Source organism: Peromyscus maniculatus, chromosome 10 (genome assembly GCF_049852395.1).
Source record: "Peromyscus maniculatus bairdii isolate BWxNUB_F1_BW_parent chromosome 10, HU_Pman_BW_mat_3.1, whole genome shotgun sequence".
Lineage (NCBI taxonomy): Eukaryota > Metazoa > Chordata > Mammalia > Rodentia > Cricetidae > Peromyscus > Peromyscus maniculatus.
The window spans coordinates 22,839,676-22,854,971 of record NC_134861.1 but is presented as its reverse complement, the minus strand read 5'-3'; the positions used below and the strand labels follow the sequence as shown (position 1 = coordinate 22,854,971).

Genomic DNA, 15,296 nt, shown 5'->3' with positions numbered 1-15,296 from the left:
CACACACACACACACTGGGAAGGAGAGGAGTCGCCAGGCCTCCAGACTGAAGCCAAGGTGTGCAGCATTGAAGAGACCTCGAGACTGACAGCACCCACAGTCTGGGCAGCTCAGAGGCCAGGACAGAAGCGCTTAGCTGCGGGTTTTGGAGACGGATAACGGATAACAACTGTTTCAACGCACACAAATAAAAACAAACTCCGTTTAGGGCTAGAGGGAGAGGGGTGAGCAGGCTTGGGATGGTGACGATGGTGACAACGGGTACAAACGACACAGACTCAGGTAGTCTGCTGAGGAGCCAAGCCGAGTGCTGTCCCTTTGCGGCCTCGGCCACCGTCACTTCCCTTTCCTGTCCTCACAACCGTAATCAGGCTCCTCTGAGCAGAACTCCACTCCCAGGCCCCTTACAGGTCTTGAGCTTTCCGAAGATGTCCGCTCCTATGTGACTTTCCTGAGTGCTGTCCCCTTTGGCCCCTCCTCCCCAGCTCTTGGTGACCCAGGCCTCCTCTTCCTAGAGGTCCCTTTCCTTACTGAAAGCCCTGGGCCTGTCTTGTCTGCGGCCGACACTAGCTTAAGCGTTGTGTGGGTTGTAAATGTCAGAGTTTGGCAAAGCTTTTCTGGAAAGGGCCAAATGGCGACTCTTTGAACTATGAGGGTCCACTGAACAGCGCAGCTGTGCTGTGGAGGCAGGCACCAGAGGTGACCCACAGTTAAGCATGACCATGACCTAGGACCCCTTTACCGCTTCTTAAAACAAGCCATGTGTAGCTCGTGGGGGTATGGTGTGCCAAACTCTGGCAAAGAGGATCGTCCCAGGGGTTCTGTTCTTTAGAAACAGAGAAAACCTGAAGATAGGCCAGGATTTGCCAGTGGGCTTTGCCAGTTCCAGAGCCCTGCAGGAACTCAGGGGACTGGTTCTTAATAGCGGGGTGCAGAGAGGCATTCATGGACAGGCATTTGAGGTCTTGAACTGAGGTTGTTCCACACAAGCGAGTGGGAGCAAGGGCAGAAAGGTGGGGTGCTGCTGTGTGCCAGAGATGGGGCTGTGCTGATGATGAGCAGGGACCTGGGACAAGCAGAGGTGAGGGCTAGGTGCTGGACTCCTCATTCTGTAGAGGAGTGAAGAGCGCCCCCCCCCCCAAGCCTTCTCCACCTGTTTTCTCTCTGTTTTCCAAGACAAAGACTCATGTATCCAAGGTGGAACTCAAACTCTGATCCTACTCTGCTGCTACTTCCTGGGTGCTGGGGACAGAACTCTGGGCTTCACGGACGATCTCTTCCAACTGAGGGACATCCCTAGCTCCTCCTGGAACCGCATGCCAGGAATAGGTCCTGGGCACAAAGGGCAGACGAGACATTCTGACCTTACTATCTTAGTCTTTAAAGGACTTGGGAGGCAGCATGGCTGATCTTGCCTTTGTATACCTGGACGCTGAATGGCTTACCAAAGCTGCATCACCGGTCAATAGCAAAAGCCCATCATCTCAGGTTTGAAGGGGTCTCCACTGGACCACCTGACCTTCTGTCCTGTGGTACTTTGCCAGGGCGTTAATAACAAAGGACCCAGACCAGGTAGACTCAACAAGAGACACTCACTTCTCTGGAGGCTAGAAATCCAAGATCAGGATGGCAGTAGGTTGTTCCTTTGATGGCTTATTTAAGAAAGGCTTCCTCTGTGTCCTCACTAGTGGCTTGCCGGCCACCTCATTGCTCCTTCATTTGTAGAAATAAATACTGCCCCCATCTCGGCCTCTGTCTTCACACGGCATCTCCACGTCTGCATGGCTGCCCCGACAAGAGTCCTGATCTCACTTATCTCTGTAAAGACTGATACTCAATGAGTCCCATTCTAGGGTACTGGAATCTAACCTCCGTGGAGAACAATTCAGTTTACAGCCCACCCCCAAGCCCTGCCTTCCACATTCCCATGCTCATTTAATGGAGCACGGGTTTTTCACTTCTCTCATACCTACCCCTGCTGCCTCACCAGCTAGCAGTGGCCCAGCTGCCAAGGAGTGCCTGGACATCCCCACCCCAGTCAGCCCCTGAAGATGGCAGGGTGGCCCAGACTGTCACTAACACATGACACCCAAACCACCAGGACAAGGAAGACCAGTGACGCAGACACGGGACACCAGCAGGAGGTGAGGATGACAGAGGGTAGAGGTGTCAGAGTGGACAGAGGCTGGAACTGAAGGCAGGCTTACTGTATGGGGCAGAGTTGAGCCCGAGGGGCCCAGGTGGCCTACTGGAGGGCAGGTGCCATGGAGAACGGCCAATAGAGAGACAGACACTGCACCTCTGCTAGACAGTCGAGTCCAAGAGTGGAAGAGGCAGGGGCCAGCCACAGGGTTTCAAGTCCCGGGTGGGGGTGGGAGATCGGCTCAGGTTACAGACAGGGTAGAGGTCAAGATGATGTCTGGAGAGAGCTGGGGCAGAGCAGGAAAAGGAAGTTAGGGGGGCCTCGAGAAGCCTGGGGAGCCGCAGGACAGGAACACTATGGGCAGAGCACACTGGGAGTTGTACCTCAGTGGGACCAAATAGTCACAACCCAGGCCGGTGGGACTCCAGTCGAAAGAAAACTGTAAACACGTCTCATCCTTTAACTGTTTATTGTATAATATAAAACTACAAAAGACCGCTCATTTCCATGTACATTTAAATCTGTCCAATTGTTTAGAACACAGCCTGAAGGAACCTACACTGAACGCAGCCCTCTGGGTTCTGATGTGACATCTGTAATATTGCATAGAAAAGGCACAGCTCTCAGGTCTGTGGGGAATTCCGGGTCACACCTCCTCTCCGTAAAAAGCCTTCCTCAAAACCCGTGCACCCAGCATGTCCCTGTGGACACTTTCCACACGTCAGTTGTACATATGGACTACTTTTCCCTTCCAAATTCCCCCAAAAAAGTCCAAAAATTGTATTGGCTTTGTCTGCAAGAGCATTTGATCCTGGCTAATTTTCAGGAACCATGTAGACTCATTCTTGGAAGCACTGGAGACAACGGCACACGGGCAGATGCACAGCCCGCTGGCATCCAGGGGCGGGCCAGCACAAGAACTAACCATTTACAGCTAGGACAAGTCAGATACGCTCTCTTCTTCCTGCGACTTTCAGAAACGTATAAAGGTCCAATTTGTAAGAGCAAAGTTTCAAAATTAAGACAGTTCACACAGAGTAGAACAGTGGCTGCACACGCAGGCGCTTTTTATGCCTGTCATTTAAGAAGGCTGCCCTTGCAGTATTCATAATTCATTGTTTACCGCAAAGGTGGTTAATAAATTTAAGCTTTAAAAATGATCCGTAAGTTGATACTTTGGCTCTTTGGAGCTTACTTCGTTAAGAAATTTTCCTTGATTGACCTCAGGATGGTTGGGGCACTTCAAGGGGCCATGGCGGTAAAAAGCTCAACTGCTCAAGACACCGAGTGGTTGGGAGGCTGTGGCTGGTTCTCACCCTTTGGTATGAAGGTAGGTGCCCGTGTGTCGCCCCTTCTGTCATAAGCGAAAGTGCTACTAAGAAAACTTTAAAAAATTGTCAACCCTTTTATGCTTGATTTTCTTAAAAATTTAGAGGTATTAAAACACTCCTCATCCACACCTTTTGCATATTTTAAATAGACCCATATTGGAGATGAGAGTGAAAATGAATGTGGACTGTGTATGTGATGATGAGACAGGGTGGGGCTGGCTTGGCTCCCCTTTTAATACAGATTTACATTCCTACAAGAAATACATTCCTACCATACATTCTGCATCATACCACCCAGATGTTGTTAGAGCGCCACAGTAAAATAAATATATTTACAAAGGGAAAAAAAAAAGGAATAAATAACTTATGGGGAAACCACCACTTTAAATCTCTCAGGATTCTGCTCTCACCTTGTCATTGCACATCACTGTCAACAACTGCCTCTCAGGCCCCGGCACCCCAGGCTGCCTGCCTGGCCCTGGAGGCCACCAACTGTCTTTGAGAAGGCAAGCCGCCACGGCGGCCAGGGAGCACCTGGAAGCGAGTCCCACACTCACACTGGGACTGGGAGATTGCACTCTGGCTCTGCCTCTTTCTTCCCTGCTGGGACATCACTTAATATAAATAGGACACAAAGTCAGTCTGAACTTTTGATGGGCTTGCTCTTTCTGAAAACGGGCTGTTAGTTTCCCATGCACGTCTTGAGACTAAGCACGTGTCTGCCGCTGGTGGGGTGGCTGTTTTGATTTGGAAGCCCAGCCCGGCCTTACGAATGCACTGGAGTCAGAGAAGTACGTTTGGGCCACGCTTCTCTGTGCTTATTTGAACTGTTGCCCAACATATGGGATCGTTTAAAGACACGATTTGCTAATCCAACAAAAGTACAGTTGTTCTAAGTTACTGTAGATCAGTTTTTGACAATGGCAATCAACTGCTTTGTGCCATTTTTGTTGGGAAGAAGCAACACTACTGTATATGCACACGTACGCAGATGTGTGTGGCATGTGGCCAGTTCACAGGGTCCTCCAGTTCTAAAACACAGACGATGGGTAGACCTGCTTTCTTCAAGGGAGTGAAGTTCCTAAAATGGACCAGCACAATGAGAGCTGGAAGCATCACTGACCCTCGCCTTCTCCTGGTCCCTGCTCCTACACCCAAGGAAACACACACGTGCAGGGTGAGAGGTGCGTGTGCAGGCTGCCTGCAGCGGACAGGCGCAGCTGGATGGGCTGCTCACTGCTCCACAGCTGGGCAGCAGCCTTTCAAACACACGCACGCACGCACACGGGAAAAGGTAAGCCAGGATGTGAAAGGACAGCCAGCACACCACACACAAATCTTTTCCGTGGAGGAGCAGTTCCTTCAGCACAAACGCATTTGCTTGCCATGTGCATTATAAAAAATAAAACTATCTATGGCTTGTTTAAAGTGCCATTTATAAACTTATCTTTTTAATTGGCCAGAAAGACCCAATTTTATCCATGGCAAGAAGCGAGCAGAACTGGTGACTGAATATTGACAAATGACCGACAACAAAAACAAAAACAAAATCCCATAATTTAAAACGTCTTAAATAAATATAAAAGTTACTCCTAAGGAAGCCATCTGCATAACAATCTAGGCTGTAAGCTGTACTGAACAGCGGAAGCCGCGACAGGAAGAAGCGCGGCCCACAAGGACGGCGGCGGCGGTGGCGGCGGCAGACCTCAGCAATGGACGTGACACCTGAAACACACCAGGACGACTTGGGACAGCACTGGAAAGAAGAGCCACTTCAGGGGCCGGAGACCCCCGGGGGAGCGGGGCCAGAACACGCCGAGACACTCTCGTCCTGTGTTCGGGTGTAAGAGCAGTTAATGAAAGAAAGCAACCAGACTGGACACCGTGACACGAGGCGACAGACCGCAGCTCTAGTCACAGATGTTGAGAGTGCATCCCGGCTGGCTGAGGTGAGCGGAGGAGCTCACGGTGGTGATCATGAAGATGCCATCTGTAGCTCTTAGTAACAGAGGAAACGAACGCTCCAGGGAAAGGACACCGGGAAAGGCAGTTCAGCAACATGATGGATGCCTTCTGGGGAGAATTTCTTCTTTATGAGCCCTAAGCACTGAAGTAGGGCTCAGCTCCATGAAGAGGTCGGCTGCTTGTAAAATTGTTATGTAAAATTGTGGTCTCATCATAAAAGCTATGCCCAAGGGGTAAGACCGGGGTCTGCATTTTACAAAATTAAAAACAAAAACGGTTAAAAGAGCGAACCTGGCATAAATACAGTCTTTTTCTTACTTCCCCACCCTTGAGACAGGGCTCTCACTGTATAGCTCTGGCAGGACTCGAACTCACAGAAACCCACCTGTCCCTGCCTTCCAAGTGCTGGAATTAAAGGGGTGCACCACCACACCTGGCCACAAGTACGCTCTCACACAAGATGCTAGAGCCTCTGCTCTGAAGAGGAGCTAAGGAGACCATCGTAGCAAGCCCAGGACCCGCAGCCATCTCCCGACATCTGCCGAGTGTGATGAGCGGACAGGGCTCTGGCCGTGGAAGTCACAGTACTGGCGGGTGATCGTGCCAAGGGCTGGTGCTTGTGAAATTTGGGTGTCAGATCACCTGGCCCTTTATTAAAGCGCGGTGTGTATTTGCATTTGGGGACGTCAACTGCAGATTGATTTGATCGAATCTTCTCTTGCACCATACACATATAAAACATTATAACTCTATAAAAGTACAAGTGCAACGTGTACAGCTTACGTTTGCAGGAACTATGTGAGCAAATCCTATCAAAATAGCTATCTCATATGTATAAACAGCATTTGTTTTTAGAAAAACAATATCATAAACTGCAGAATCTGTACAAAAATATAAAATAAATTTGGGCAGCAGTTTTCTAAACAGCCATGTAAATGCAACACTTACGAGTAGTTAATGCCTCTAAAAAGGCGGAATTGCCAAGTCAACTTACACAGGGCAAAACGCCAGGAAGGTACTGAGATTATCCAAATAATATAGATATATACTCTTTTTACCTCTTGCAATAAAACTTATAGAAAAAATAGACAAATATGCACATGCAATTTACAGCTTTTGCAACCTAACCCTTGTGCTTCGCTTGACTGTTCGCCTGAACAGCTCTCCACTTGAACCTTTCACCATGAGCAACCCAGTCTTCGAATGTCGTCTCTTCTCCTGCGCCAGGGCAGTGGGTCTAGGGGGAGCCCGCTCAGAGAGAGTATTAAAAGTGGTCATACGCGAATGAAGGCACTCCAGCTCTGCTCAAAGGAAATACTAGTGTGATCCTTTTGTAAAATTTTCTTTTTCTCTGAAAAAGGCAAGCAAGGTTCCATGCACAGTGAGGACAAACTGTCGGGGGTGGGGGTGGGGGTGGGGATGCTTGCGGCCTGCTTAGGCCGTCTTAGGACCCGACAAGCACCTCCATGATGTGGTCCAGCTCTGTGAGGTCCATTTTGAAAGGCTGACTCGGGGCGACAGGCTGACTGCTGTAGGGGGCCAGGGTCTTGAGGAGGTCATCCGCAGACACGGGGGCCATTTTTGAGGCCGTCCCTGATGTAGAGGTGCAGGGGTCAAAATCGTACATGGATGTGTCAATGTCAGCAAACAAGATGTCGTCCAGGGTCAAGTCCGTCAGGAAACCTGTGGACGTTGTTATTTCAAAGTTCCCAGGCAGAGAGTCCATGAATCTCGAGTCATCTGTGCGGCCTTCCTGGGGCCCCTCAGGCTTCTGGATGCTGGACTCACTGGAGGTTCCTTTGGGGCTGCCGGGCGCCACTGCCGCCAGGGCAGCCTCTGTGGAGGTAGATGTGGGACAGAGCTCCTCAATCTCGTCCAAGGCGGAGGAGAAGCTGTCCTTTTCGGGAGGGAGGGCTGGAGAAGAGAGTCTGGGGGGAGCCGCAGGCTGCGTGGCCTGCAAAGTGCAGAAAGCGTCATCGTCATCCTCTAGCAGGGAGGCGGGGGTGAGGCAGGCCTCCAAGGGTGTAGTGCTTCCTAGGTCACAGGGGTGAGCAGGAGGCGCGGCCAGGTGGGAGAAGGCAGGTGGGGCCTCCCTGTAGCTGTCGCCCAGCGAGTTGTTGGGCTGGGGAGTGGGGGTGAACGCAGGCCTCAGGCTGCCTTCCTGCTTGAGTTCCTCTTGGATCCGCCTCAACATGTTGTTAATTAAGACAGTCTTCTGCAAGCTGGGCTCCGTCAGAGGCCTGTGGTTATAGAGTTTCATAAGGGAAATGTTGAAGACAGTCTGACGCTGTAAGGTGTAAGACACCCTGGACGGACCGTCAGAGGAGGACACAACTTTGCCTTCCAGCCCATCTTCATGCTCCTCAAACTTCCGCTTTCCTCCTTTGCCCAACATATATCTGCAAAGGGAAAGACAGGGAGCAGCGTGAGTCACATGCAGGCTGACGTCCACCATGGAAGAAGGGGCTGACTGAGAGGTCAGGATTAGAGGTTGGGGTTGGCTGCGCACACTCCCGCCCGGGTTACGCAGAGAACAGGGGGACTCACTGGGGGAAGGCTGCAGACAGAGAAGCAGGACATCCACCCTTGGACGCCTGCAGAGCGATTTTTATCACTAGGTAATCCTGGCCGATGTACTTACTGTGTGAGTAATGTGTACAACACGAGGCAGAGAAGTTAGGCGTTGCCATGGAAACCATGATTTTTACTTTCTCAGCTCATGCGCTTGCGTTCACATGCCTAACATTATCACACAGGTTCAGGTTCCTCCCCCAAATGGATTTATTTTTAAGCTCCAGAACATACAACGCACAACCTCGGCAGACAGAGGTGTTACAGCTGGAACACGGCTCAGACGGTCAAAAGCATCAAGTTAGAGAAGGGAGAACACACACAATTTAGGTAGAACCGTGTGTGCTTTCAAAATGTTTTTCCTTCCTCATTATGCACAGAGCCTGCCTGCCTGCCCGTCGGGTGACATGTGGTGAAGCTGAATGACCACAGAGACTGAGCCGCCGCCGCCGCTGCCTTTCATTCTAGACCACGTGGAACGCAAGTCTCCCAGCCCGGGTCTCTGCGTGGCTGTTTGACCGCACACTGCTTTGTATGAGCACACCGGCCTTAGTTTTCAAGTGTCTGCTCCGACTCCAAGTCCTGCCACTTGGACACCAGAACCACGTCATGACCCAACACCTCCTGTGACTCCAAAGACACCTGGGTATCTAAGGGATACGGACTTTATACTAGCCCTCGGGACTCGAAGGAGGGCTAAAGTGAGGTCCCTTTGTGAGCCCTGCTGCGCGGCTGGTGGTCACGCTCGTTGGGAACAGCAGCCCCCCAGTCCCCACAGGCACTGTCAGCCCCCTCAGAAGGTCTGCTGGGGAACCAAGCTCCCAGGACCGACCCTTGCCCACAGTGCTTACTGCCTCGTGTCTGTTTTACATTTCGAGGCAGGCTTTCAATATCAATCTTTGGATCGCGGTTCTTGGATGGAATTCAAAATCCTTGTGCCTCAGTCTACCAGGCGCAGGGTTTACAGCCACTCACCACCACGCCCAGCCCAACCTGGCTTCCTAAGCACTCAGTCAGGAGAGCTCTGCTTCTGCAGGCCAGACTAGCAGGCGTGGTTCCCACCCAGCCAGGTCCACTGCTCGCTCCGCTGCAGCACCCCTCCCCCGACCCACGGGGCCCTCTCCACAGGTGCCTGGGAGTCACTTCATTTTCCTCTCACTCTTAGGACACGTCACTCCTTCTCTAACACGCACTCGGCATCCACAGTCTCCCGGGTGGGAGCAGTCACCACGTGAACCTCCTCGTTTGAACTTCAAGTCTGGTCCTGAAGGGGAATGGACACACTTGGGTCTTGCAATCCTGTTTAAAGGAAGGTCATGCTGTCTACCCCACAAAGCAGACAGACACATGGGAGGCCAGGGAGTCTGGCGAGAGCTGCAGCCTACCCATGCCAACACTGGTTTGTGATCTGTTGATGCTTATAAAGAATGTGGAATTACTTCTATGGAACCATTTCCCTCAGTTCGTAAGCATTAACAAGATGGGTGTCAATCATTAGGACCAAAGACAGCAAGCAGCCGAGTGTTCTGAGACAGGAGGGTCTAGGAAAAACAACTGACCTATCCTCCACCTCTCTCAGAGGGTGTCCCCCGCCCCCCCTGCACACTGGTGAGTCTCACTTGTACGTCTTCTTTGCATTGGATGTTTCCTACCTGGAGTATCTGCACTCATTTAAACTTGGTAAATCAGAGAAGAGGCAGTCTCATTTCACTCTGCAAAACACAGCGCATCGGAAGCATTACCAGACCACTGGATCTTGAAGTGTGTAATTGTATTCACATTTATATGTGTATCTGCTTACAATTCAAGCATTTAATACTCTCAGAAAAAAAATGTTACTTTGGCTAAAGAGCTTGTAAGTGCATTTAATTTGCACAAATATGTCATGTACATCCTAGACCAGCATTTCTTAAACTACAGTTCATGGGCTAGCCTGTGAACGGTACCCATTCTGATGACGTACCCATTCAGATGACGTAAGCGAAGATACCGTATTACTTTGGGGAGTGGGTCACAGCAGAATCACAAAGTAACTGTTAGGTCTGTGAATCTAACACAAGCTTTTACAGTCTTTTTTTAACTTCACTTTTCAAATAATTGTTTTTATGCTTTACTGAAATTCACAACTGACTGGGCAGGGAGTGGGGCTATCTACCAAGATGGCCTATCAGCACAGAAGTTTGAGAACACTAAAATACAGCCGTGATCAAATCAGAAACTCGCTGCCACTCTGCACTTTTACAGATTCTCTGCGGTAAAGATGACCTTAGGTAACAGGGTGTAGACGTCCAACCATTCACATAAAACTTGAGGAAAGGCTTGTTACCAGAGTAAAAGGTAACGTCTACACCTTTGTTTCCTCCCTTCATTTCTCCCCCTCTCTGTTTTGTCAGACGAGATCTCTGCTGACCAAACTGAACAAAACTTCTGACTTAAGCAATCTGCCTTTCTTAATCTCCTAAGTATCTGGGTGACAGATCCACTGCCACAGTACCTGTTCAATAACACACTTCTTTTTAAAATTAATTTATGGGCTGGACGAGGTGGTACATGCCTTTGAGCTCAGCACTCAGTGAGTCAGAAGTAGGTAGATAGTGAGTTCCAAGCCAGCCAGGGCTCCTTGGTGGGACCTTGGGGTTTTGTTTGTTGAGGTATGTGTGTGCGTGTGCATCTGTGGCGGTCGGGGATGACCGGCTGGAGGGAGTTCTACCCTTCCACCATGGGTCACTCAGAGATGAAGGCTCTCCCAACAAGCCATCTTTAGAAAGAATTGCCACTTCTACGGCAGTCACACCTACGGCTGCAGTGATGACTCAGGGTCAAGAGCACTTGTTACTGCTGAGACCCAGGGTTCAGTTCTTAGCACTTCCACTTGATGCACACAACATCTGTAACGAGTTCCACGGAACCAGATACCCTCTTCTGACCTCCTAGAGCACCACGCACACACATGTAGGCAAAACACACACACACACACACACACACACACACACACACACACACACACACTAAATCTAAAACAAAAGAAACCCACACCCGGGCTGTGGGATGCTGCAGGCAGTTAGCACAATCCCTACAGCTGAACAGCATCTGGGGGGATGTTTTCCATGTGAGAAGCAGCGAACTCCCAATTAGAATGAGCATCTGGCTGCAGCTGCGTGCTAAGCCTGGTGTTTAGGAAAGCCTATGGAGGTATCTGTAACGCTGCCTTCAACAGGAGGGTGGCAGGTCCCTGTAAGCAAAATCTGTGAACAGGACCAGGGAGACAAGTTGAATCTTGGGTGTTCCTCAAGTGTGTAAATAAGGACCTCTGGTGGATTATGTCTCAAAACAGGCTTACTGTCCTTTTTCTTTTGTATTGGAAGCAAATAAAAATGGCTCCACGCACCCAATGAAACTGCAAAATGTCCACAATCTAGCTAAGCCGTATAGAAGAACAAAAACGCAACCAAACCAAGGGAGGATTCCCCAAAATCTGATTAATACAAGGTAACAGCCTCACACCTTGACAGCTCCACAGAGACGGGGCTTTGTACGCCCGATCTCCTTAAGCAAGACGTAACTCAATGAAGACACGGCGTGCCCTCAACCGGTCAGCACACAGCCAGGTGCATGGCCCCTTCTGGTGGCTCTGGGCCTGGCTCAGGCTTACTGGGCCAGGGTGGCCAGCTCCTCAGAAGTCTTTCTCCTCAGACACTCAGGAAAAATAACAATAGCTCCTTGAGGGCGGTTGAGGAGGCCTCACAAAGGCAGCCTGCGAAGCAGTAGCAGGGGCTCATTAAGGGATTCCTGGGAAGGCTGGGGAGGGCTACTACCCTCCGGGGCAGAAGGGCTCCCGAGTCATGGCCCTCTGAAGAGGCACTGGATCCTAGCTTGCTGAGATACCTGGGCTTTGGTGCTGTACTTTGTCCCCTCTCTCAGCTTACAAAGAACCAAATCTGCCCAAAGACCTGGAGAGCCACTCGGCGAAGTCAGGTGGATGGTCCTCCCTTTCCTCTCCCGCTACCCAAGCCTAAAAACTATCAACAGCTGCTTTTCTGGCTCTTAGCGCCAAGTCTGAGATAGTGTGGCCCCTGCCCAGTGGTTAGGAACAAACTCTTGACATTGGAGCACTCTGCTGGGTATGTGCCTAGTCAGTAGTTTGTAACCCTGATCTAGGAAATACTAAGCGCAGCAAACTAAAACGGAATAGCAAAGAACACGCATTGGTAGGAAAACAAACAAAAATGAACTGTGTTTACGGGACATGGTCTCTACAGTACAGCTTCGCACAGGATGCCCCTGATGCTCCAAAGCCTCATTCTGTTTACTCCTGGACTGGGAAGGCAGAGGCAGTGAACTAGCCTGTCCCAAACAACCAAAACACTGCAACAGAAAAAAAGACAGTTTGTTGAGGTTGATGCCCCCAAAGTGACAAGAGTCAGTGCAACTTTCCTCAAAAGACAAAGGCCTAGACTCCAGACAGAAAGCTTTTACCTGCTACCCATGGTCCCACCATTCTGGGTCCTGAGGAATTCCCACAGTGTGGGAGTGTGACTTGTTGCCTGAATGATCGGCAGAGACCCTCTGGAAGCTGGCCTGGCAGTGCCAAGCATGTCTGTCAGCTACCTCCAGACTGGAAGGCCCCTAGGGGCACAAGACATCTGTTTGGTTCACCTCAGTACTCTTAGGCCAGGGCCCCTCCCTGACACCGAAATAGTCCTCAGTAAGTGAACAGAGTGGGAAGGACCAACAGACGCAGGGGAGCAGCAGAGACGTGCGAATCGGAAGCAGAGATGTCTGGGTGGATGAGCTCCTGACGGGCGGGAATGAGAGGGGGACGCTTCACCCCTCAGCGTGGGGGAGAGAGCGAGCGAGCTCTAGCCTGGAGACCCCACCTGTGGGCCCCTCACACTCACCCCAGTCTCCCACTCAGGCAAGCGCCAGCCTCAGCCCTGGGTCTGGCCAAGCACAGGCGTGGGTTCCTGGAGTTCCCAGGAGATGCTGGGTTGTCATCTCTGAGAAGCACCACTTCCCCGGTCTTTGCCAGGCCACCTCACACTGGGCCTGAGCACACCCTCCTCACAGGCCTGACTGGGAAGGCCTCCCTTTCTGTTTCTAAGCAAGCAGGGCAAAAAGCAACGACCAGCACTTGATGACGACAGAGGACAAGCAATCATCTAGACTGGTCGGAATGCCGCATGCCCAAGGTCCAAAGATTAGGTTGTCCCTGTGGTTAAGGGGTGACACCCCAAAGCCTTTATCATTAAAGCATCCAGACTCCCCCCCAAATGCAATGTGAATTTAAAAGTTACCTATAATTCTTTTCCAACTATTCAAAACCGATATCTTCCTTTTATTTTTTAAATCACTATCCTTCAATGTTATATGGACTGTCAAAATCAAACATCTATGACTTTCATGGGACAAACAGAAAACCTTACAAACTAACATTCGCTGTCCCCCTCCACCCCTCACCAAAACAATGGCTTTCACCTGCAGGATTAGCTCAGCCCATGGCCCCAGGGCTGCCTAGCTGACACCTGCCAACTTCAGCATGGGCTGCACTATGAAGCTTTCTCCTGCCCAAGAAGACTGGCATACTCTGCCAGTCGAAAGGAGATGTAGAAGTTTGTTTTAACTCAATTCATTCCAAACAGCACTCATTATACCCGACAGGAGAAACACACTAAGATTTCTTTTACTTCTTACTCAAACAGGATCGAAACTGGTACCCGAGCCCCAATTTCAAAGAAAGGAGATGACTGGACAAGATATAGCTAATCTCATATCCAATTAAAGCATCAAAGAGTTCCTAAGAGTGAGCAGCTGGGGCACCTTACCATCAGATGGGGGCGGGCTAGGGACTGCTTCTGATGAGCCCAGCACCATCCCAAGCAGGACAAATGTGAGCATGCGTAACATCCATGATGGGGCAGGTTAGGATAAAAGGGGAGTCGGGCAGTCATCAATCACCACGAAATACCCTAGGGCTTAACTGGTACCTTGTACACATTTTCAATAGCGTGGACTTAGAAACTCAGGGTGTGCATTTCCCAGGGATATAGCATAATGAAGTAACATGGTCTTTCTTTTTTCCAATATGTATGAGTGTGTTGCCTGTACATATGCCTGTGAACCACTTTCACACCTGGTGCCCAAAGAGTCTAAAAAAAACGCTGTCAGATCTCCTGGAACTGGAGTTACAGACAGCTGTGAGCTGCCATGTGGGTGCTGAGAATCAAACTCAGGCCCTTTGAAGGAGAAACTATTGCTTTTAACCACTAGGCCATCTCTCCAGCCTCCTGATACGGTTTTTCAGACGTCAGTTATTACACCACACTAACTCATGGGGTCTTCAGGAAGTCACTTCAAAGAAGTTACAAGGCAGGCATGTAGGTCCTGTGAGGCTGGCCACATTCTCTGGTTTGTCCCCCTTTCCTTGTTCAGGTCCAGTGTGGCCACTGATGTGACCACGGGCTGCTGGAGAGACCAGCAGCACCAATGCTGACCCCTCACCCCAGGCCTCTCTACCAACTGACTACTTTTGAAGAACAAAGGAGCCAAGAAAGAGAGGGCTCCCAAGAGAATGTGAGAGATTCCTCACCTGCATCCGGTGCTGCCAGAGCCCTCGGCTCCTGCCTAACTAAATCAACTGCGTGGCAGGATTCCAGGTCTCAGAGGCAGAGTGGGAGAGGCAGTGAAGGCCCGCCCAGTAAGGGGGACCTCCTGGCAGGTGAGCAGCACCTAACATTCCAGTTGTGCCTAAATCACCTGGCCCCGGACCACCTCTAGGAAGGGCAGCACTCAGCAGGCAGACAGAGCCCTGTGAGGACAAGGCCAGCCAGGGACTCCCCGTGCAGACCAGGGGAGTTCCAGACGTGGTGAGGCCCGGTCTCAAGCAAACAGCCAGAGAGATAGGTAGAAGAATGGTTCCCTTTAATGAGATACTGTACTTCTTCCACCTCCCCCACCCCGGCCCAGCCCCTCCCCGCCACCAGCCCCTGGGTCTGCCGCCATGTCTGAGGCCCAGTCAGAAAGCAGAACTCTTCCTCTTTTTTTCTGCCTCTCTTTCAGAGGCTGGTCAGAACCTAAGCATGCTTTTTCTGATACTCAGGCTTCCTTACTCTTTCCAAAGCCTTCCTCGTGCCCTGTGGCCACTTGTCCAGTGTCTGACTGCCCTCCAGTGTGAGCCAGGGCTTTGTAACCTCTCTTCCAGTCTCCTCCTGTGGGCAGCTGCTGACATTTACAGCTTCTCTGCCTGGGGGTTTCTTTTAAACTCTGGTAAGTGTCCTTGAGCTTCCTCT

The 15,296-nt window shown here is 50.7% G+C and overlaps 1 protein-coding gene across 12 annotated transcripts in view; it reads right to left on the bottom strand.

Annotated features, from left to right (window-relative positions):
- Nucleotides 1-2,595: 2,595 nt before the first annotated feature.
- Sertad2 (SERTA domain containing 2) overlaps nt 2,596-15,296 on the bottom strand; it is a 114,223-nt gene continuing 101,522 nt past the window's right edge. For all 12 annotated transcript variants that reach the window (XM_076546033.1, XM_076546037.1, XM_076546038.1 and 9 more), the window contains one exon: nt 2,596-7,838. In XM_076546033.1, coding sequence (XP_076402148.1) covers nt 6,884-7,838 — 955 coding nt within the window. In that variant the 3' untranslated portion in view covers nt 2,596-6,883. The remainder of the gene's footprint in view (nt 7,839-15,296) is intronic.